Genomic DNA, 21,074 nt, shown 5'->3' with positions numbered 1-21,074 from the left:
ACAAATTTGAGCAGCTCTGAGGATGAGATAGGATTCTTTTCACCCTTAGACTCTGGGAACAGGAATACATTTCAATAAAGGGAATTTTCAAGCAGCTGGAGGAACTGAGACTGCACAGCAAGGTGAACCCCAATCCCAGAGCGCAGCGAAGTGGTTTGGATTTCCCATGGCCCCACCACGGGGCTGTCGTGCAACCATGTGGCTGTAGCAGCTTTATCTCCAAGCACATGCTCTGTAATGTGCAGCATCCCAGAGGGAATAAGTGGTTCAGCCATCTCCATGTGGCAGCACAGGGGGAGCCCCTTAGAGCTGGGCACAGAGTCCAGAGAAAGGTCAATGGGAAGGGACAGGATGCCTTCCTCTGTCATAATGTGGGGAAAAAAAAAAAAAAAAGAAAAAAAAAAAAAGAAGCTACTTCCAGGAAATTTACAAACTACTTTAAAAAAGTCGTACGGTTCTTCTGATCATTGGCAGGATCCACGATATTCGATTCATCTTCCTAGGTCTGATGTTGTGTGGGAAAACTGCCTGGCCAAACTCAAAGTATTCTCATGCAGCCACAACTATTGGGAATAATGCAAGTAAACACACATTGCCCACTCAGCCCTTCTGTCCTTGAAAGAACTTGCATGCTGCACTGTATCTTGCATAAGAGCTGCAGAAAAAGACATCATCATGCATCTTACAGCCCCAATTCACTTTGTAGGAAGAGACAGGACTTTGTTTTTCATCAGTTTTGTTTTGTTTTCTTAGCTAAACATTGCTACTACATGAAATACTGAAGATATTCACTATATAGCAATAGCAGAAGTACCTGCGGATCCTAAAATTGGCTCGGGGGCAGATCTTCACCAAGAGCAAAAAGTAGTGGCAGGGTTTTGCTTTATTTTAGTCTCTCTCAAAACAAAAACAAATACAGTCTGAGAAAACTTCTTCTGAAAGTGAGACCATGTGCCCTTTTTCCTGGGGGCTTAGCAAACTCCCTTCGTGGTGACCAAGTGCCTGAATCCTCAGGCTACTAATGCTTGATAGCAACAATCATTTACTGACATTTTGCAAACTTTCGGACTTCCACTGACTGCAAAGGAATTAATCTTGACCTACCGCTGTTTAGAAGATAATAGATTCTATTTAACTTGAATTCGTTGCTGTATTTCTTGCTTAGGCATTAACAGGAGCTTAATTCTGCATCCAAGAGGTTAACAGAAGCGTTTACTAACTTTTACAAGTAATGCTGTGATCCTCAGCTGGGAAGTGCAGTGTCATTGCTCTGGATTAATCAGATCTGGAGATTGAAGTCAGGTTGAATTGATTTTCATTTCTCCTGCAGTGGAGATCGCTACTGGTATATTGAGAGCTTGAGGTTAGGCCGCTTATCACTGAAGGGTGGGAGAACCCACTTCCTTGCAGGTATGGCCTTGCACTGTGAGCAGGGTGCAATGGTGGAGGTGGGAACCCACAGACACAGGACATAAGAGAACAGAAGGGGTCAACGTCCTGCCTGTGTTCAAGAAAAAATGCTACGTTGTCATTCTCGTAAGGTTTACTGAATTTTGTAGAAGCTAGACATTGTGACATAGGCTTCCTCATTGTTCAGCGACCTCATTTCACCAGTTGGTAGCATTTGGGATATGGTGTTACCATTTAGGGGCTCTGGTCCAGGCTGGCCATAGGGATCTGGGGAAGGAGCAGAAGAACCGTTGAAACCATCATTGTGCAGGGGCACCCCACTGCTGTGGCACACCTCGTATGTGCTGGAGCCGTGGTTTCCTTCAGTGACTGCAGTCTGGCTCGTGCCCAGGAGCCTGTGCAGGGCTTGACTTGGCCAGATTCCTCCATAAGTCACAGACAGGTTTGGGTTGCTTTTGTCTGTCATCTCAGGGATCACCTTCAGGTCTGATCCACTCCTGGATTTTTCTGGAAGGTTTGTCTCTGGAGCATTTGACGGCTGCAGAAAACTTTCCTGTTCAGTTTTTTCTTGAATGTCATCCACTTTATGGATATGAACATAACCAAAATTCTCTGGGTTAAAGCTTATATCAAAATTCTGCATGGCAAAGGGAACAGTACGGTCAGTTAGTAGTGGGTACTAGCTTAACAGAAAAGGTACTTTGATAATTCATTTGACTTTAGAAGGGTATTTATCTTTAACTCCGAAAGTAACCCTGAGCAGGCTGAACAATAGATTAGCAGAGAATAAACTATTACATGGCTTAAAATCCTTTTCCATATTAATCTGAATCTATCCAGCGGCCTGCTGAAGCCAGCACCACTGGAGAGTGTTTTACCTCTACACAGTGCGGTGGGAACCGGTGCTTCAGAGACTTTTCTGAGCCACACATCTATTGCACAATTGCTATTTTACAGGAATGAGTGTGCCAAGCCAGGCAGTTCCTTTAAGTTTTACCTTCCTAATTTAACAGTTAGGAAAGTAAAAGTTTGTCATGACTTCCTGAAACACATGAAGAATACCTGCACTTGGGGGGCCTGGGTGGTGGGAAAGTGTTCTTAGACCTCTTGTTAAGAACATGCTAATAATGTACCAACAGGAGACAACAGCACTGATGAGTGTCTTGGTGAAAAAGTACACTAGACACATAGTTTTAAGGCAGCGGGTTAATTCCACACCTTACAGTGTGTAACATTTGTCCATCTGCCTTTCACCTGGCAGAGCAGTTCATGTGCTGTACATGGGTGTCACCAGAGATGTTTGCAAAGTTTCATAGAATCCTCTAAGTGTCTTGGTTGGAAAGCACCTCTGGTGTCCAACTGATCCAAACTTCTGCTGAAGCAGGACCTGAATTGGGTTATACAGGGCCCTATCAAGCCAAACCTTGAACGTTTCCAGCAAGGGAGAACCTAACTTTTCTCTGGGCAATCCACTCAATGTTTAATTGTTCTCACGGAGGAAGATTTTTTTCTTATACCCAGATAAAGTTTGCCCTGAAGCATCACATGCCTGTTGTCTCTGGTCCTATCACCATGCAACCTTGTGAGGAGAGCACCTTCCCCTTCCCTCTACCTGCACTTCAGGTATTGGAAGGTTGTGATTTGTACTCCCCTCCCCAAGCTTCCTCTTTCCTGTAAACAAACTCAATTTTCTCAGCCTTTCTTCATATGTAATTTCTTAGCCTTTGTAATTACTTTGCATAATTCAAAGCTCAGGCACTAGCTGAATTGTTGGTTATTTCCATGCCCTCGACTAGCATCTGCCTGTGCAGATGTGGGCTGTCTTCAGTGAAACGTAGAAGTCATTTCTGAAAGATGTCCCAGTTCATGCAGCATTTACTGTCTGTCATGAGTGTTAGATTTGTTCCCAATAGCCATACTCAGGTGAAAGTGACAGTGGAAGTACATACATTTTTTGGCTTCTTGCACAGTTGCTCCAGCGTTTTTTTATGGTCGGGAAGGTTTGGCCACACAGCAAGCTTGATCCTGAAAGAGCAATAGTAGAGAAAAAGCAGTTGGTTAAACAACAGCAAAAGACAGACATGTTGAGGTATCAGAGGTTTGCATTGCATCGTTTATACTAATTCTCACAAAGCCTTAGAACTGGCTTGCATTACCCAGAATATCAATGAAGAAGTATCAGAATAAAACACAGACAGGAGGAGAAGAGGAGTTGTAAAGGTCACTGAATAGTCATTGCTCCTTTGAGAGCACAAATTGTCAGTTAGAAGAAGAATCTTCACCAAGTACTGGAAAAGCGGCAAGTTGTGCTGGCAAAGACGTCATTTGCACCTAGCTGTGTTAACTGGGTTTTGCATGATGAAAACAATTTCTGCAAGTGAAAAAAGGTGCTGTGGTTTAAGTGCAAATTTGCTGATATTTGTCTCTGCATGTTCATATTAGTCAAAGAACTGCCTATTGTCCCACTCCTTGGCCAGCTACCTGTGCTTCAAATATCTGTATTGTAGCTTTGTCCCACAGGTCTCATTTTCCTGCCTTAATTAGAAAAGTTCTCATGTTGTGTGGCTGGAAACTCTCAGCTATGATGCATCTAGAGATTATTGCCTGGCTGACATTCAACGTTGCAGTGATATAAATACAGCTATAGATGTATATAAATCTACATTTTATTTTATGTATCTGTATATGTGGGTATATATACACACATGTAAAAACTACTTTTTAAAAGGGAAATCTCTAGGTTCAAAAGCTTTCACTATCTAAAAGCCTGTTTTTTCAGCAGTTTTATGTACACAGAATTTCTAGCAAAGCTAAAGAACTGCAGGTGCTCAGCAACAGTAAAAAGCAAGAGGTAGAAATCTCAAGCCACATCTATACTTTCAGATAAAATAGCACCAGGGAGCATTCCCTGGCAGAAGACTCAGCTGTTTGAAATGTTTAATTATTAAAATTGTTTTGGGCATGGTTTCACTGGGGCGAACTAACACATTCCCAGGCAATCCTCATGTATAATTCAGGTGTTGGCACAGCCCAAATGTTGTTCCCAAAAAGCAACTCGCATGCAGCCATCTCTCTGGACGTTAGTGGAGCTGGATGTCATGGATGGGCTGCTCTGAATGTCACCAAACAGCCCTGGGCATTCTGCCTTGTGAGGAGTTCGGCTCCTACAGTTAAACTTGGGACTTTTTCACTTCAGATGCTGTTTTTGCCAAATTATCTATATATCTTTTCATTTTCTTCAGCTTGTCAACTGTCTATTCTAGCCATGTATTTTAAAATATATTTACAGCTACCCATCTACTGCTTTGTAGCCAACATATGAGAAGAAACCAATGCAAACAAAGGAGTGCCTGTGTAACAAATGTAGGTACAGTCCTACCTCTGCTGTGACTGTTTTGGTGGCGATGCAGAGCCTGGTTTTGCCACACAGCTGGATGTGGACCAGGCTAGGCTGGTGGCTGATGCCATCAAGCCTTTGCTGCAGAGAGCTCTGCCTTGCTGCTTCCGAAAGTGCTGCAGAGTGAGCAGCCTGCTGACGCAAACAATGAAAGGGAAAGAGGCAACCTCCCCAGTACACTGTTTCCACACCTCTTGGGACTTAACTAAAAGCCACAGGTTGCTTTCTTTTCTGGATTGTGTCTGAAGCTTTTGAGTCAATGTCGCCTCTAGTATTTCATGGTGACTGCAGCTCCCCAAAGGTCCCAGTGTTTCGAGACCAAGACTAAAGTCTGCTTGAATTGGCAGGTCAGTTTCTGCCTGCCAACACGCTTTCTTGTATTACCCACTTCTACTCTTTGCCTGCCTTGGGCTTCATATAGAGGACCAGAGATGGGAAGAGAATAGTTCACAAGTATAACAAAGAAAACAGTAAGACTGTCAATTCTGTCAGAACAGAACTGGCTTCCAGCACTTTTTCTGATAGTAAGAGACTTAAATTACCTGTTTTCCCAAACAGTTCCAATCAGGACAATCATGACAACAGACAGCATGAATCCCAGGATGGAGAGTATAACCAGAACCACGTTACTGTCTAAAGAAAAACAAGGAACATCAGGCAATGCATGTAAATACCTCGCTTTTAAGCCACTGTAACCCTAATGTCTCTTCAGACAATAAATTAGGAATTAATGACAAATGTTGCACTTTTCTATCATTGGACCGATGCAGTGTTGCATTTCTCCTGCCTCCACTTGCTGTGTCCTTAAAGCAGCACCGAAGTGACTTAGAACACATCTAATACCAAAATTCCCCCGGGGAATGAAGGGACCCCAAGGACCAGAAGGATTATTCATGTTTACAAGTGCAATGGTGAGGTTTTATCCTATATAGCATTTGTGTTTCAAGTGCCAGGTTTGCATGCAAATCCAGGGCCCTGAAATGTGTCTTATTTCACTGCTCTTTGTGCCTTACCTGAAACCCTCAGTGTAAGCTGGTCCTTCTCCCTACACATCAGTTGGCAACAAGGAGTGAGTCAGCCTCCACCTCCCTTTGCACACCCCTCGTGCCCTTACAGCAGCATTTAATCTGATTTTATTGCTCTTGAGTGAGATTAAACTTCATGGGAAGAGCCAGCCCCAGAACAGAGCAATACAGCCATTTTCTGGGTCATTTCCTCTGGGCTTCCCAGTGCCCATGAGGGCTGACCCTGCTGTGGCCGTGGGCTCTTCCCTCCTCAATGCTTTTGTCACAGCTGCTGCTGGGGTTGGCCAGGGAGTCGAGGGCTCCTATCTCTGCTTTCTTCTAGGTAGAAAGAAGTGGTTTCTGCCCTTACAGCTCTCCGCGAAGTTCTGCTCCCTTGTGGTCCTGAAGCTCTTGGAAGCACTCCATTCGCTCCACGTGCCCTTAAAAAAATCTCCATTGGGTTGCGAACGTACTTTCACCTCATATGATGCATCATTTTCGAGGTTTTTCCCCAGTAATTTTACCTGAAGGTATGGTGACTCTATTGTCTAAACACACACAAAAAATACAATTATTTTTCTAGAAGACACAGGAAAATAATATTTTATTTTCAGTAAAATGCATGAGATCAGGTGCATCCCAGCAGTACTGTGCTGTTTATTCCTTCTCTTTGCTTATGATGACCTGTAGGTGGTGATCACAGTGTCAGTCGAGTTTAGCAGCTAGGTAGTCCAGGCAACATTGGGAAGAGAGACTAACTCTGGGTAAAAGCTCTTTGGGAAACAGCTGGAAGTATTAACTGTGCTTTGCTGCTGTTAACAACACAGTGGGTAACATATACTTCTCTGGGAAGGCCCAGAAGAGAGAGAGGAAGAAATATATTTGTGTGGCACAAAAAGACAGCTTCTGAAAGAGCAGTTACAGGAAAGAAGCTGAAATCCCACAGTCCAGCTCTGGCGTTCTTTATCTGTATGTATTTGGTTGTCTGAATAATTTTTTTTTTGTAGTTACAGTTCTCCTGTGCTCCCTCTGTAAAAATCAGGTATAGTCCATGCTTTCAAACCCCCTCCATCTGGACCAGTGTTTGCAAGGCTGCTTTCATGACAGGGGACACTGAGGTCCCAGCAGCTGTGCAGCCCAGACCAGATGCAGCTCACAGGCAGCTGCAGCCCAAAACATGCTCTGGGGGTGGGAGAGCTGCTGGGCTGTACCTGAAGCCTGGAGAGGGTCAATGAAAAAGGGACATGAAGAAACTGTCGCTAATTTTAAAAAAGAGGTCATATGATTTACTGACTGATGAACACAGAAAATAAGTGCAAAGAGCAAGCCATCCAAGCACTGAGGATGGCTCTGTTTCTCTATTAACCTTATGTCTTCTCTTCCCACTGCAAACCCCAAATGAATGAAACTTCATTAGCCCAGAGAAGTGTCTAGCAGACACGGGTGTTGTCAGTCTGGAATTGTTTCGACTGATGAAATTTCCAAATGCCAAATATTGCACCTTCCTGAGTTTTCAGCTGGAGAACTGTAAAAATGCAGATTTGAGGGTTTTTACACGATACTGGGATTTCTGATAACGTTACATTTCAGAAATTAGTGTAAACTCACCAATACATCATCACTTACCTCCCAAGTGCCTTCTTCCTGCCGATAGGCTATTTGATGTATCAATTTGTCCTGTAAGTATTTCTTCCATGAGTGTGGTGTGCTATAATGAATGAGATATTCATTTGCCTCCTTTTGGTATGTGACATTTACATTGAATGGTACTTCAGGCTTAACTGCAAATGATAACAAATCAGGATATAACAGGAATAGAATAATGTTACTACAAAATAAACAGGTTTTTAAAAGTAAAAAAAAAAAAAAAAGTCCACTTCATGTTACAGCCCCTGTGGGGCGACCTATCTTGAGCAAGGTCTGGCCTGAGCTGGGCAAGCCTCACGCTAAGCTCCAGCTCATCCTTGCACCTTGGTCCTGAGAGGGGCTTTTTGTTGATCTGCTGGAGCTGCAGTGTGACCAGCAGTGACAGTGCTTCCTAGGGATGTGACTTTTAGTCTTGGGAAGCAATTCCTGAGTGTGTTCATCCCTGCAGTAGCACTGCTTGAAGACTTGAAAGTCAGTCCCTCTAACAAGTGCTCTGAGACAGAGATGCCATGGCAAAACCCGTTGCTGCTCTGGGAGGAAGGCACTGAGGAGCAAACTGGGTATGGGTACGACTGCTGGTGACCATCACGGCAGTGATGGGGCAGATGGGGCAGAGAAAGGGATAAAGCATGAGAGTGTTAGATACAGCAGAGAAGGTTGTGGCTCCAGGACATGGCTATGAACCCACACCTGACCTGGTCTGCAAAAGCAGACTGTGTCAAATGACCATCTGTGCAAGTACATCAAGTCCAAAATGCAGCCCTCAGGACTGTCCCCAAGCCCTGCCTGAGCTGCATGTGCCTGAGGTCTGCAGAGACCTGTGTCTGTGCTGCTGAGGCTTCCTGAATGTGCCATGTAACGTACATCAGGTCTTGCAGGAATAGAGAGCTCAAACCTCTCTCCTCTCAGGAAAATGCTTATAGCCAGAAAATATTATGACTTCTCCTTCTGCAACCCTCAAATACTTTATTCTTCCATGCAGAACCTGCACTTTCTAGAGGAGACAGCACCAAAGATGGTCCAAGCTGGTCCATAATCTGAGAGATAATGTAAGTTTATTACAAAACTGTTGGACTGAGGCAGAAAGGTTTCATGAGAGAGACATGTCACAGTGCCCATTGCCAAAGGAAGGCAAAGCAATGTGGCACCAGAGCAGAACAGAAGTGTCCTACCTGGGCTTCTCTGCAGCTCCAAAGAGGCATAAATCCTAAGGAGCCCCTCTTCTCCTGAGTTCCCTATTTCTTGGCTTAGGCAGGTCCCAAATGTGACTTTGACGAGCCCAGTCATGGGCTTCTGGTAGCTCTTGTGTGCTACAGGATTCCTGAGGACCTCATTCAGACAACAGGCTCCACCAAGAAGCAAGGTGTGAAAAACTGAGATCTTGCTACCTTGTGGTCCCTGTGCTACCGAGCTCACGCTAGACTTGGGGTGGTCAGTCCTGAAACTGTGCAGTCCCTTGTAAGAGATGAACAATGTGTCCCTGCTTGGCAATTCATCCACAGTCAGCAACAGCTGCTTTGGCCATGTGCGTGATTTGCTCTAACACTGTCCAGACCTGGGCAGTGTTACAATATGCCAGAATTCAGCTTCTCATTTTTAATGGACATTAATCATGTTTGGCTTTGAAGCAAAGCGAGGACTACACTCTGCTAACACCCCAATCCAGGCTCCATGCCCTGCTAGGACACTATTTTATACTGACTTTATGTCCTCCAGACTGATGCTTAGGCTTTGTGCTGGGCTATTTTTTTCCCCAGTAACCCCTATGTATTAATTATATCCAAATATTAAGTGTCTTACCCATGTCAGTGACAACCAGACTCCTGCAGACCCTTCTCTTCATCTCAGAGTCCATGCAAATGTCTTTATTTGAGAGTATATCAGTGAATTGCAAGAAATACGCATCTTCCCGTTTCTCCATATTGAAGCACACATAATTGCTGTCTTCCTTGTTACTGTTGACCGAAGTGACACAACGTTAGTTTCTTCTCAGTCTTACTGTAACATAGCACAAGATGAATCCTGGTTGCTCATTTCACATTAACTGAAGTGAGACTCCATGTGAAATAAGAAAAAATGCAGTTCAAATAGAGTTTAGAAGATCGATAGTGTTTTTCCTCGTGGTCTTTGAGTACAATAATAAAATTATGAGTCACAGTAAGAGTCCTGGAGCTCTCCAAGAAAAAACTGCAATTATTAAATTGGGTATATATTTATGTTAAAAATCTTTGTATCATTAAAAATTATCTTACTGCTGTCATTTTTAAATATAGGGCAGTAGGTTTGGTTGTTCACTGAAGATAAAGAGAAGTGGAGCATCTCCCTTATGAGGAAAGGCTGAGGCAGCTGGGTCTCTTTAGCTTGGAGAAGAGGAGACTGAGGGGTGACCTCATTAATGTTTATAAATATGTAAAGGGTGAGTGTCACAAGGATGCAGCCAGGCTCTTCTTGGTGACAACCAATGATAAGACAAGGGGCAATGGGTGCAAACTGGAACATAGGAGGTTTCACTTAAATATGAGAAGAAATGTCTTCAAAGTGAGGGTGATGGAACACTGGAACAGGCTGCCCAGGGAGGTTGTGGAGTCTCCTTCTCTGGAGACATTCAAAACCCGCCTGGACGCCTTCCTGTGTAACCTCATCTAGGTGTTTCTGCTCTGGCAGGGGGATTTGACTAGATGATCTTTTAAGGTCCCTTCCGATCCCTAACATTCTGTGATTCTGTGAAATTTCTTATTGACTGAACTAGTAGCAAACACAGAGTCAACAGTAGGCCAGGCCATGAAGGCACAATTTCAAAGGTGGAAATACATCTCTGTGTTTCTCCATCTCTGTGACTCAAGTGTTTGAGGACTGTCATAAAATTTCAGTCAAAATCCAGAATAAAGCCCATGAAAACAGAAAAATCCTAATAAACTAAGTGGAAAAAATGAAGTAGTGATTAGAGTAAGAAGAAGCAAAAAAAAAAAAAAAAATCCACTTCTTTTGTGATTGCAATAGAACTTTCAGGAAAAACGGCAAAGGGAAAAGCAGAACTGTGCTAAAGACACAAAATCTGAGCTTCTTCAGCTATGTCCATCAGTTAAAATGAGAAGGTGGAAAGGAGTTTCAAGGCCTCGATGAGAAGCAGAGATGGCTGATGGGTTTGGTAACTGTCAGGTTTTTGTATACTCATTTTAATGTATTTTTTGTATGTCTGTGTATGCAAAGACAATTGCTTAATTTTTGTCTTGACGTAGATAAAGGCATTTTCCCTTCAGTAGAAACCAGCCTTCTTGCCAAAGAATTTTCTGTGGAAAGGATCTGCCTCTTTGAAAACATTTTTACTTTTCACTTTATAAAGGCTGAGATGGTGGGGGTTTTGTTTGTTTGTTTGTGTTTTGTCTGTTTTTCCTTGTTTGTTTGTTTGTTTGTTTTTAATACCATTTAATTCAAAAGAAAAAAGCTTTCAGTTCATGCTGGGCAACAGCAGTATTAACAGGTGTATCAGAGCAAGAGAGGCATGATCAGGACTATTGGAGACATTACAATGACCTTTACAGACCCTTCCAGATTATTTTGTTTTCTTATTAGGGAGCTATATTCTGTTTCAGTAAACTTTTCTTCTTTGCTGAATATGGTATTCAAACTTGGTAAAACACTCTGAAACAGAATTTTGTCTAACTTTTCTGCTGTGTTTCCCAGCATGTGGCAGCATGACTCACTATTACTTAGAATTTTTCTTCCCAGGTTTTTACCAAAGGACAGCCTGACATCACTTACCACAAGGCCAGGGTATAGTTAGTGTTGTCAGGAGGCAGCTCGATAAAATTGCAGGTCAGGCTGCTGTAGGAATCCTTGAATTCCAACTGGCTGAAGCAGTTGATGTCAAAATTGTCTGGTTCATCATCTCCAAAAGTCCCTAAGGAAAGATTTGCAGGATGTTACTGAATAAAACCAGTGAGTGTATTTGATTTGCAGCTCCATTGTATAGGATGTTGCCTCTTTGCATGGTTGCCTGAAAGGAAGAGGATCAACCTACCTGTTTTGTAAGAAGCAAAGAAAGCTTGTTCAAAATGAAATTAAAAGCCACTTGCATCTTTCAAGCTTGCTCTCCCTGCATGCCAGTGAAGCCCACCCACTTACCACACATAAAGGTACATTCTGCATCATCCGTCTGCGAACTATAAAAAGGCGTAGTGTCGCAGATGGTTTGGTCAGATGAGACGTCCGATGTCTGTTCTTTTCTATTAATCACAGGCAAAGAGGGGCGCTGGTGTCGACCTGGAAATTTCTGTTAAAAAGCCCCAGTATCAAGTGCAAAGCAGTGAAAATACATTGTCCACTCTGCAATTTAATTCCTTCTAAGTTTGAGACAGGGACAGGGGAATTCTCATTTTAGAAGTTAGGGATGAACATATAAAAATAAAAGCAGGACCTACTCTATCTGAAAATAATCTCAGGACTTTCTCAAACAGGTTTTCCTATTAGGAACCACAAAATAATGCTATCCTCGGGCATGCAAGGGGAGCAAGACACATTCGTGATGCCTGTTTAAAAGCAGAATATCAAGTCAAGGACCAAAAAACTCTTGAAAATAAACAGAACAGAAACATGCACTGGGGGATATGCTCAGCACAGTTAATGCCAGAGGTGTCTGGGGCAGAAGCTGCAGGCTAATTAATGTCTGCTCAAGAGCAAGGGCTAGATTCAACAAGAGTTATTTTAATGGGAATTTCAGCTCAGAACTGCCTGAAAGTACCCCAAACACCTTGTAGCTCCGAAGCGGCAGACCCACAGCTGAGGATGTACACTTGGCAATTGCCATTGCTTCATGTGCATCACATCGAGCCATGTTGCAGACAGCCGAGAGCTGTGTCTTCCTACCTCTGCCCTGCCCATGCCCGTGCTGTGAAGGTCTGGCCTCTCACCAGGCTCCTGGGAAGACTGGAAAACTATATGGTTGGTGCTAGGAAAGCAGGAGTATTTTGGTGTTACGAGGTAATTAAGCCCCATTTTGATTGTATTGCAAAGTTTTCTGAAATGTCACAAATTTGGGCCCAGGAGGGAAAGCTCAGACTTTCTGCCAGAATGCATGGCTTCCTGCAAATTTACTTTGTTGACTCATAAAACAACTGCGATTTGATTAAGAGCATATGTCTCAAGTCCTACACTTGGCGTGTATGAGGTCAGTGAGGCAAAAACTGATGCTTCTGAGAGGAGTCCTGCCCTCAGAAACTTCCAGTTCAGCCTCATTCCATGAAATCTCACCCACTGTAGCTGAGCAGACAGGGAAAGGGTTACTGCCGTGATGCCTTGAGCAGATCCTCAGGGCAGGAATGCCTCCATTCCCTTTTACCAGTGATTAAGAGTAGCTGTGATGATACATAACCCTCCTCCCCGTGTCCAGGGGCTACTCCTGCTCCCCTGCTTGCTCCTCTCCTACCCACTCCTCAGACGTGCCCTTGCAATGTGGCCACCTGCTGCCGCGAGAACAAGGCCTTGGCTGCTCCGGGGATGTCGGTGACTCACACTCACAAACAGTGTGGGGAAATGCCTGTGGAAACATTTCCAATGGAAAATCCCTCCCAGAGAAGATGATGGTAATCCATGCTGAAACTGAGGTGAATCGGATCTCCGAGGGTGACTAGATACTTGGATACTATGATTCATAGTCCTGCCAGTAACGCTGTATGATCTCTGGCCTATCCTGCCAGCGTGCAGGGAGACCCAGACCCTCTCTGGCATGGGAGCACATCTGAAGATCCAAGACAGTCACGGTTTGACAGCAGGGAGAAAGCAAGGGAGAGTTTTTTTTGATTGCTTTAAAGGTAAGTAAAGGGGCATCAGCCCCCAGGGATGCTATCAGCAGTGCTTCTTTCTGACCCCGGAGCTGAGTTGCATCTTGAATCAAGTTTTGAGAAAGAGAAGAAATTCAGAAGTCATTCAGGAACGTAAAGAAACATGCAAAAGCAGTGCAGGTAGGGGCTAGGAAGGGGACCACTGCCACCAGCACTCATGGTGGGCAGCAGGAGGGACAGGAGCATCTGATGCTGCAGGAATCCAGAATCCAGAGGCAGATCTATCCCTTCAGCTAAGATTTAGTGGCTGTTTGCCACCATGCGCAACTGGTGCTAAGAAGCAGTTACCAGTCTTCCCTTCCCACCACGGCTCTGGTGGTGTCTGTCTCAACAGGAGCCCAGAACTCCCCGGCGGACAATCTTCTACCAGCGCTGCTGCTTTGAGAGGCTAACCTGTGCAGCACAGACACAGACAAAGCAGATGCTCTGTTCGACCATCACATTTAAGAGGGAGGCACAGGTCAGCACGACTCCAAAACAAGTGGTTTCACACAGGTGAGAGTCTTCACCAACACAGCCCTGAGCCAATTGGGCAGACACATATGTACAGAAATGTATATTACATAAAGCTACATATGTGGGTAAAAGTGTGTGCACATAGATATATGTATATTCAAAATTCCAGGGATAGCAAGTAAGCTGATCTGAATTTGCATAAAATGGAAAAAAATCCAGATTTTACATAGATAGATACATCCACAGCTCACATGCACAGGTACGTCACATTTTAGGCATCTCTAAGACTTTACTTGCAACTACCAGGAGATTGGCTTATTTATACTCATAGGTCCTTTAAGATAACATTAAACTTATGAATTAAGATGAGTGATCTTCCTTAATATAAGAGAGACTGCTTGGTGGTCTCTGTATAGAAAAACTACGTACACCAAATTTTGTATGAACACACAAAACAGATAACCATCCTATTAATAGAATATAACAAAAAAAAATCTTACAGCTGTCTGCTACTGCTTTGCTGAAAGGTGACAGAAATTTTAATTCATTCTCTATCAGACTGACTGCAAAATGAAAAGAAATAAGAATGTTTTGTCTTGCAGTTCAAATGACAATTTAGTGTTTAACCAGCACGGTGCGCCTTTGGGGCCAGACTGGAAGGAAAGTTGACTTTACCTCTTTGACACTGCACTTTCACATGATTACGTGGTTCCTTATTCATGGAAATCACATCTTAACAGTAGAGTATATGATAATTAAACCTCATGAATGGTGTTAAGTAAGCAATTGGAAATGCATTTTCTGGTACGGTTCCTCCATGGGCTGACAGTAATTTTTTTGTCTGACGTAAATACGCATGTAGCCTCAGTTACACTTCTTCCTCAAACCTTAGAACCACCATACACGAATGTGTTTGCTATGTAAAGGGTCTAGATGACTCCAAAATGACTCACACTGCTAAGGACTCTTTACGCAATAAAAGAATTACAAGATTATACTTTTTTCCTTGAGAAGCCCAGACCAGGCAGAGCCCTGAGCCTGGTCCTGCTGAAATCAAGGCAGGGTTTGAGATGGGGTGATTCTAGTGGGAAAAATCTGCTGTTATAATTACAGCCATGGCAGGTCCTTCACAGAAATGGTTGTCTCTTGGGTTTAGACAACGCCTAGCAGGATGGTTCAAATCACAGCAGGAATCTCATGAGCCTTTACCAAGAGAAGAGTGTTGGCAGAGGCTATGGGCGTGCTTGAGCTTTATGGTCTGAAGCCACCAGAACCAACCACAACGCGTGAAACCAAAGGCACCAGTAAGCACCTGCAGGATCAGGGACCGAATTTCCAAAGTCACTGAGGTGACCATCTCTATGGACAGTTATGTGAAATCTCTAGTGCTGATAAGATCCAGGCAGAACTCATTTTAATCACAACAGTTTTGATGTGGGTTGGACAAACCATGCAATCCTGGGTAGGAGGGCCACTGGAGCCCGCCATCCTGCCCATGAGGCCACGCAGCTTGTGGCCTCCTGCTCCCCCTGCCCACAACCTTCTGTGCCTCCATGGCTGCCCCTTCTTAGCTCTGCTTGTCTCTCTCTTAGGGCTTTCAGGAATGTCCACCACCTCTGCCCGGCGGGGGGACAGAGCTGAGAAGGCAGTATGTTGCTCCGAAAAGGTGATGAAACCAAGTGCCGCAGTGAGCTTTTCCATCCTCTGCCCACCAGAAGGGCTCATGCCTGCGTCAGCCAGTGGCACCTTGCCAGGAGGCAGGGTGAGTCAGAAAGGCAAAGAGTGAAAGCCAAATATCCATCGTGTCATTTTACCCTGGACTGTTTAATTTGTTGGCCAAACCCGTGAGACTAATAAAGAAATCATAAAAGCTGCTAATTGCTCGGTGGGGATTTTGTGAATTGGTTTGTCTTTAATTCTAAGCAAAGGTTAATTATTGTTTACTGGAAGTTAGTGACCAAACAAAGAAAGGTTCAGTCATATATGCTTCTGGGAAGCCCTGAAGATTTCAGTGACACCAGCGATAAATCACTAGCATTGACTATTCACCACCATAGCTGCTCATCAAAGCTGGTTCTAAACAGCTGCAGATTGTATAAATAAAAGGCAAACAGAAAAACACAAGGTTGTTAGATGCAGCTCTGAGCCACTCCCTGTTTTCTTCTAACTAAAAAACTTACACATATGCTTTCTATGTATGTATGCACGTATGTGTACATACATACATGTATAAGACAGGACAGACAGGGGAAAATGAGATTCCCTATCTGTAAGATAGCATAGGAACACAGCCATTATCTTCCTAAAACCCAAAAACTCTTTTGCTTCCAAGCAATGAAGCCCTAAAACTGTCAGCAACTGAGCGACTGCCCATGTCCTTCAGGCACAGTGCAATGAGGTCTGTCACTGCTGTTTGTTTAGTACTAGACAAGTAAGAGTTTAACTGATTGGAGACTGAATCTCTAAATCCAATTTTTTAGTTTGCTTTTGAGAAAAGGGACAGCAGACTGAAACAGTGGTTTTATTGCTGCTCTTTATGTTTTGATTTTTTAATTTTGATGCTGCTAAATAATTTTCACTTGTCTACATGAGACAATGAACTGTGCAATAAGCCTGAATTTAAACTGTTGAATTGATTTATAGTAATCTGGTGAATAAGGGATGAATGCTTTTAGTCATGGTCTGTGAGAACACCCTGGCTGAGCTGCTGCTTCAGCCATAGTGTGACGGAGATTGGGACTATTCCCAGATATAACTTAATAAGCAATTGCTTAAAGACAGAGAGAAAAAAAAAAACCCAAACTTTAGAAGTGGAACAGCTTGGGCCAAGTTTGAGGTACATTTAAATATTTTATTTGGAGGAAACTGCCAACAGCAAGAGAAGTCAGAACCTCACCTCTCCCTGATGGCAGCTCAGAGTGACCATGGACTGCTGAAAAAGGACACAGCTCCCCCCTCCCAGGCATAACTCCTCATATGAGCACTAGGTACAACAAGAGGATTAACAGGTCTGGGCTCACATGTCATCTGCACACAGCTATGGTCTCCCACATTTCATAAGGATTTGGACATTAAAATGACAGCAGACTTGGGAATTAAATTAAATATATATCCTCCAGTTCCACATTCACCTCAGATACTGGCACTAAAATAAAGTGACTGGAAGCTAAAACAGTAACACATTTAACACAGCAGTTGCATTTAGAGCTCTTAACTTATGTTTTTCAAGATCATACACAAGTGGAAAGATGAACATTAAATGACTCACCATCACCATCTACTGAGGTGCAACCACTTTCGCCAAAAGTGGTGTGAAGAAACAAGACGAAAATGCTCAACACTGTACTCGTCCGTGTCATCCTGAGCACCCTGCATGTGTGCAGTACGTGTGTGCAAGAAACCCGCGCTCACTCACTTTATACTAGAGGCGGAACAAACCCATTGCCTGATAAAGAGACCGCAGGCGAGGGGAAATGTAAACATGCCGACAAGGATGACTAGTAGCAGAGAGCAGGAAGCCAGCATGAAGATATTTGCAGAGCTTTTACTTTGAAACATACTTCCCACTTCAAAACTAAGGACCTTCTGGATCAAGTCCATTGGCACATTGGGCCAAATCCGGCAAAGTCCAGTGAGTAAGGAGTGTGTGTCATGGATGGTGTTCTTCTCTTGGCTAGTGGGACTTTTGCTGCTGATTTCCCTGAGAACACGATCTAGTCCTCTCATTCACTTTCATCTCAGTGGAGATACACAGATCTAAGGGAGAAAAATCTTCCAACTGTGAAACACTAAATGTAGTTGCTGTTATTTATTCTTTAAGCATTGGCGTCAAAAGCAGCGTGGCTATCAGGCCAAGGGAGGTGGTTCTGCCCCTCTGCTCCGCTCTGGTGAGACCCCACCTGGAGTCCTGTGTCCAGCTCTGGAGCCCTCGGCACAGGAAAGACATGGACCTGTTGGAGAGGGGCCAGAGGAGCCACAGAAATGATCAGAGGGCTGGAACAGCTCTGCTGTGAGGACAGGCTGAGAGAGTTGAGGTTGTTCAGCCTGGAGAAGAGAAGGCTTCAGGAAGACCTTATTGTGGCCTTTCAATATATAAAGGGGGCTTTTTACCAAGGCCTGTAATGACAGGAGAAGGGGCAATGGTTTTAAACTGAAAGAAGGTAGATTTAGATTGGACATAAGGAAGGAATTTTTTATGATGAAGGTAGTGAGACTCTGGAACAGGTTGCCCAGAGAGCTGGATGCCCCACTGGAAGTCTTAAAGGTAAGGCTGGATGGGGCTGTGAGCAACCTGAATTAGTCGAAGATGTCCCTGCCCACAGCAGGGGAGATGGACTAGATAAGCTTTAAAGGTTCCTTCCAACCCAAACCATTCTATGAGTCTATGAAGTGCCACGTACAGCAATGCTGACCCAGAAAAAACTGTGATTTGAAAGATTAATCCTACAAAATCTAGCTCCTGAGAACAAAGTGGTACATCTCACGTTTTTTCAGGCTTTGGACAAAGCAGAGGCAGAAAGACAAAGATGTGTTAAATATTTCCTTTGCACACTTTCTGTGGCTGTATACACCAACGCACACTGGAGCGTAATGCAAGGCCATGTGCATGGGTGACTGATGTGGGTAACTACAAGTGAGCTGCAGACCCGAAAGCGAAGAGCAAGCTTGGCACTGCACCGCCTGCACCAAAAAAAGCTTTATGTCAGAGGTGTAAAGGAAACCGAGGGCAAAGTTGGTAACGATGCCCAAGCAAACAGAAAAATGATGACACTGTAATAAGGAGGCTCAGTATGGAAGCCACAGCAGCTTTTTCATTTGCAAGGAAATAATTTAAACCACTCAACAAAATGATGAAAGCTCAGCCCTTATGGCTAGAGAACTGTCCATCTTGCCAGGATGTCAAGGACTGTCATCTGGTGTCACTTGCTGCCCTGAGCAGAGGTCAGGGGGCAGCCAAGGGGGTGTTTCTGGGCTCCCTTGCCCTATTTTAGTGGGAAGACATGGCCTCCTTTCCACAGGAGCTCAGTGAGGCTGCCTGGGAGATGGAAATTTACCATGCCTGTGTCAAGTCCGTCCTCGTGGTAGGACCCTGAGGCTGCCCACCAAAGCATTCCCTGAAGGCGTACTAAGTCTAGGTAGACACAGAAAAATGGGTTTGGATTCATTGGTCAAACTGTAGGTATTTACAGTGTATACATCAGAGCTTCTCATGCTCTACTCCTGTCTAGCCAGCAAAGAGCATGATTCATCTCATTCTAACAGAGATATTCAAAAGATGAAATCTACACCCCTGAATAAATTTATTTCTCTCCATTGAACACAAAAAGAGCTCAAGGTGAGGCTGGGTTTAGATGTTTGCTTGGCAGACTTCTGTGGTACCTCCCACCCACGCACAGGGGAGAGGACTGCCAGGCCACAGCAACCACCCACAGAAAGCAGAGCAGGACCTGGACACAGGGCCAAGGAGCCGATGGAGATGGGGGTGCCATGGCCTGACCAGCCCTCACTCAGGAGCTTGACTTCACTTACAGAAGTATTTGGGGCACTGCCCCATTCACACAATATCCCTTCAAAAAACTCCCTCTTTCAGAGCTGAGTTGGCTGAGGGGACTTCAGGAGCAGTGAGTCCTCATCCCTCTCTCTCGAGTTTCCTATGCTTGATTCAAGCTCACTGAAGCCAAACTTGAATCAATGCAATTGAATGCCCATGACTTCACATCACTAAGGTTTACCTCTGGCTTGGTTTACAAAAGTTTAAGGATTTAAGCACCTGGCTTAATAATATTGAATATCATACTGTTCTAGAAACCTTCAGGCTAATTTCTACCTCATCTTCAGTCAGAAATATCAATAAAGGAGGTCTCTCCTGTGCAAACTGATCATTACCTGGAAATGACACCTTCTCACTTTAAATTTGTCTTGTTTATAATTGAGTGGGCTATCACTTTGATTTCTTTTTTTTCTTTTTTCCTGTTTCAGCTGGAGCAAACTAGAAGAAAAAGACTCTTCAGACACAGTATTTTGGTTGAACCTGAACAATCTTATTATCAGAGATGTGCTGCTCAGGGGATTTCCATGTTGTCATAGCTGCATTTTGTCTTGGTGGGGAAACAAGGGACCACAATGAAAAGAAGAACACTAGTATAGAGAAAAACTGTGAAGCAAAAATACATTTTGTTTTAATTCTGGGCCTCTGTTTCAGAAATTGTTTGTTTTCCAGCAGATATTTGAGTCCCTCAGTCTCACCTTGTTGCCTTCGTCTAATGTCCCAGATGTAGGAAATCAAATTTGTGAGAGTCTAAATCTTAGGGCAGGTGAAGTGTTAGCATCCAGGAGTGGCTGAAAAAAGACTGGATTACTTTTCATTGGCAATAAATTTACACTAATTCTGACTCCTTATTCAGGGTTACACACACACACCCCAACACCACCAACAAAACAAAACAAAACCCCAAACAAACAGAAAAAGAAAGTAACTGTTTTGATGGTCCAGCAAAAACATACCTGTGCCTCGTTGCTCTGCCAGCTGTCTTTGGCCTTTGGGTCCTAACCCTCTGCTTTGGAGATTCTGAGTCACCTTAGACCCTCTTACATTTCTGGCTGTCAAGAAAGTCAAGGTTACAACCCCTGTGGCTGGGGAAAACATTTTTTCAGTGCACTGTGGTTCAAAAGTACATGCTGTCCATGTGGTGTATCAGCTCCTCAGTTACTTCCCACTGACTGCTCCATGGCATCTGATATCTTCTTGGGTTATCACTTGTGTTGCACTTATTGAAAATGACTAACCAAACAAGTTATCTACAAATCAGCATTTGTGTTTGCTTCTTATACCGTTTGTTCACTTGGTTTTTACTCTCCTGAGGACAAAAAAATCTGGTTTTATTCTGGTTTGGCTCTAAAAAATGGAAAAAGCTTCTGCAGATACGCTAGATTTAAGTCTGCCATCAGTACCTGCTTAGAAAGATGAAGTTGGTAGATCCCATCCCTCTACAAGCTATGCTTTTCAAACATGTCAGTTCAGAGAGATCCTAGAGCATCTGCGGGAGACAAGTGAAGCAGGTTCTCCAGGCACATCCTAGTGCGCAACACTGGAGACAGGTCCTGAGTCCTTTTTTCATGTTTGGCAGCAGCTGTTGGGCTTCTTGGCTCTTTCTTTGACATGGGGGTTCCTCTGTTCCTTGGGCTATTAATAAGTTATCTCATTATATCACAGAACAAGGGCGCCAGTCCCCCTGCCTCTCCTCTCTGCACTACTCCTCAAAGATGTGGAGAGCTGGAGGAGAGAATGGCACAATTTGCCTTCCCTTCTATGGACCACGA

At 43.9% G+C, this 21,074-nt stretch overlaps 2 protein-coding genes across 4 annotated transcripts in view; one reads left to right on the top strand and one right to left on the bottom strand.

The window, feature by feature from the left end:
• CAPSL (calcyphosine like) overlaps positions 1 to 15,596 on the top strand; it is a 42,194-nt gene extending 26,598 nt beyond the window's left edge. For 2 of the 3 annotated variants that reach the window (XR_010607867.1, XM_065656737.1), the window contains exon 6: positions 15,347 to 15,596. The gene's annotated coding sequence lies outside the window, so the exon portion shown is untranslated. Of the gene's footprint in view, positions 1 to 13,632; positions 13,794 to 15,346 lie in introns of all 3 variants that reach the window. The other variant, XR_010607866.1, reaches the window with a different exon arrangement.
• On the bottom strand, positions 1,507 to 17,116 carry IL7R (interleukin 7 receptor). The gene is made up of 8 exons (XM_065656734.1): positions 17,023 to 17,116; positions 11,221 to 11,359; positions 9,259 to 9,413; positions 7,438 to 7,592; positions 6,182 to 6,359; positions 5,350 to 5,440; positions 3,360 to 3,435; positions 1,507 to 2,047 (listed from the first exon to the last, which is right to left on the bottom strand). The coding sequence occupies exons 1-8, from the start codon at positions 17,111 to 17,113 to the stop codon at positions 1,544 to 1,546; spliced, it is 1,389 nt and encodes a 462-aa protein (XP_065512806.1). The 5' UTR covers positions 17,114 to 17,116; the 3' UTR covers positions 1,507 to 1,543.
• Positions 17,117 to 21,074: the final 3,958 nt, after the last annotated feature.

This window comes from Caloenas nicobarica, chromosome Z, assembly GCF_036013445.1.
Source record: "Caloenas nicobarica isolate bCalNic1 chromosome Z, bCalNic1.hap1, whole genome shotgun sequence".
NCBI lineage: Eukaryota > Metazoa > Chordata > Aves > Columbiformes > Columbidae > Caloenas > Caloenas nicobarica.
The sequence above is the reverse complement of the archived record's forward strand: the minus strand, read 5'-3'. Positions and strand labels throughout refer to the sequence as shown.

Bases quoted from the DNA above. Each gene is read 5' to 3' on its own strand.
- IL7R (XM_065656734.1), bottom strand. From the start codon at position 17,113: ATGACACGGACGAGTACAGTGTTGAGCATTTTCGTCTTGTTTCTTCAC. The intron at 3,436-5,349 runs GTAATTTAAGTC...TTGCTCTTTCAG, and splicing joins GGAACTGTTTGGGAAAACAG to GATCAAGCTTGCTGTGTGGC. The intron at 2,048-3,359 runs GTATGTACTTCC...TTTGCCATGCAG, and splicing joins TGTGCAAGAAGCCAAAAAAT to AATTTTGATATAAGCTTTAA.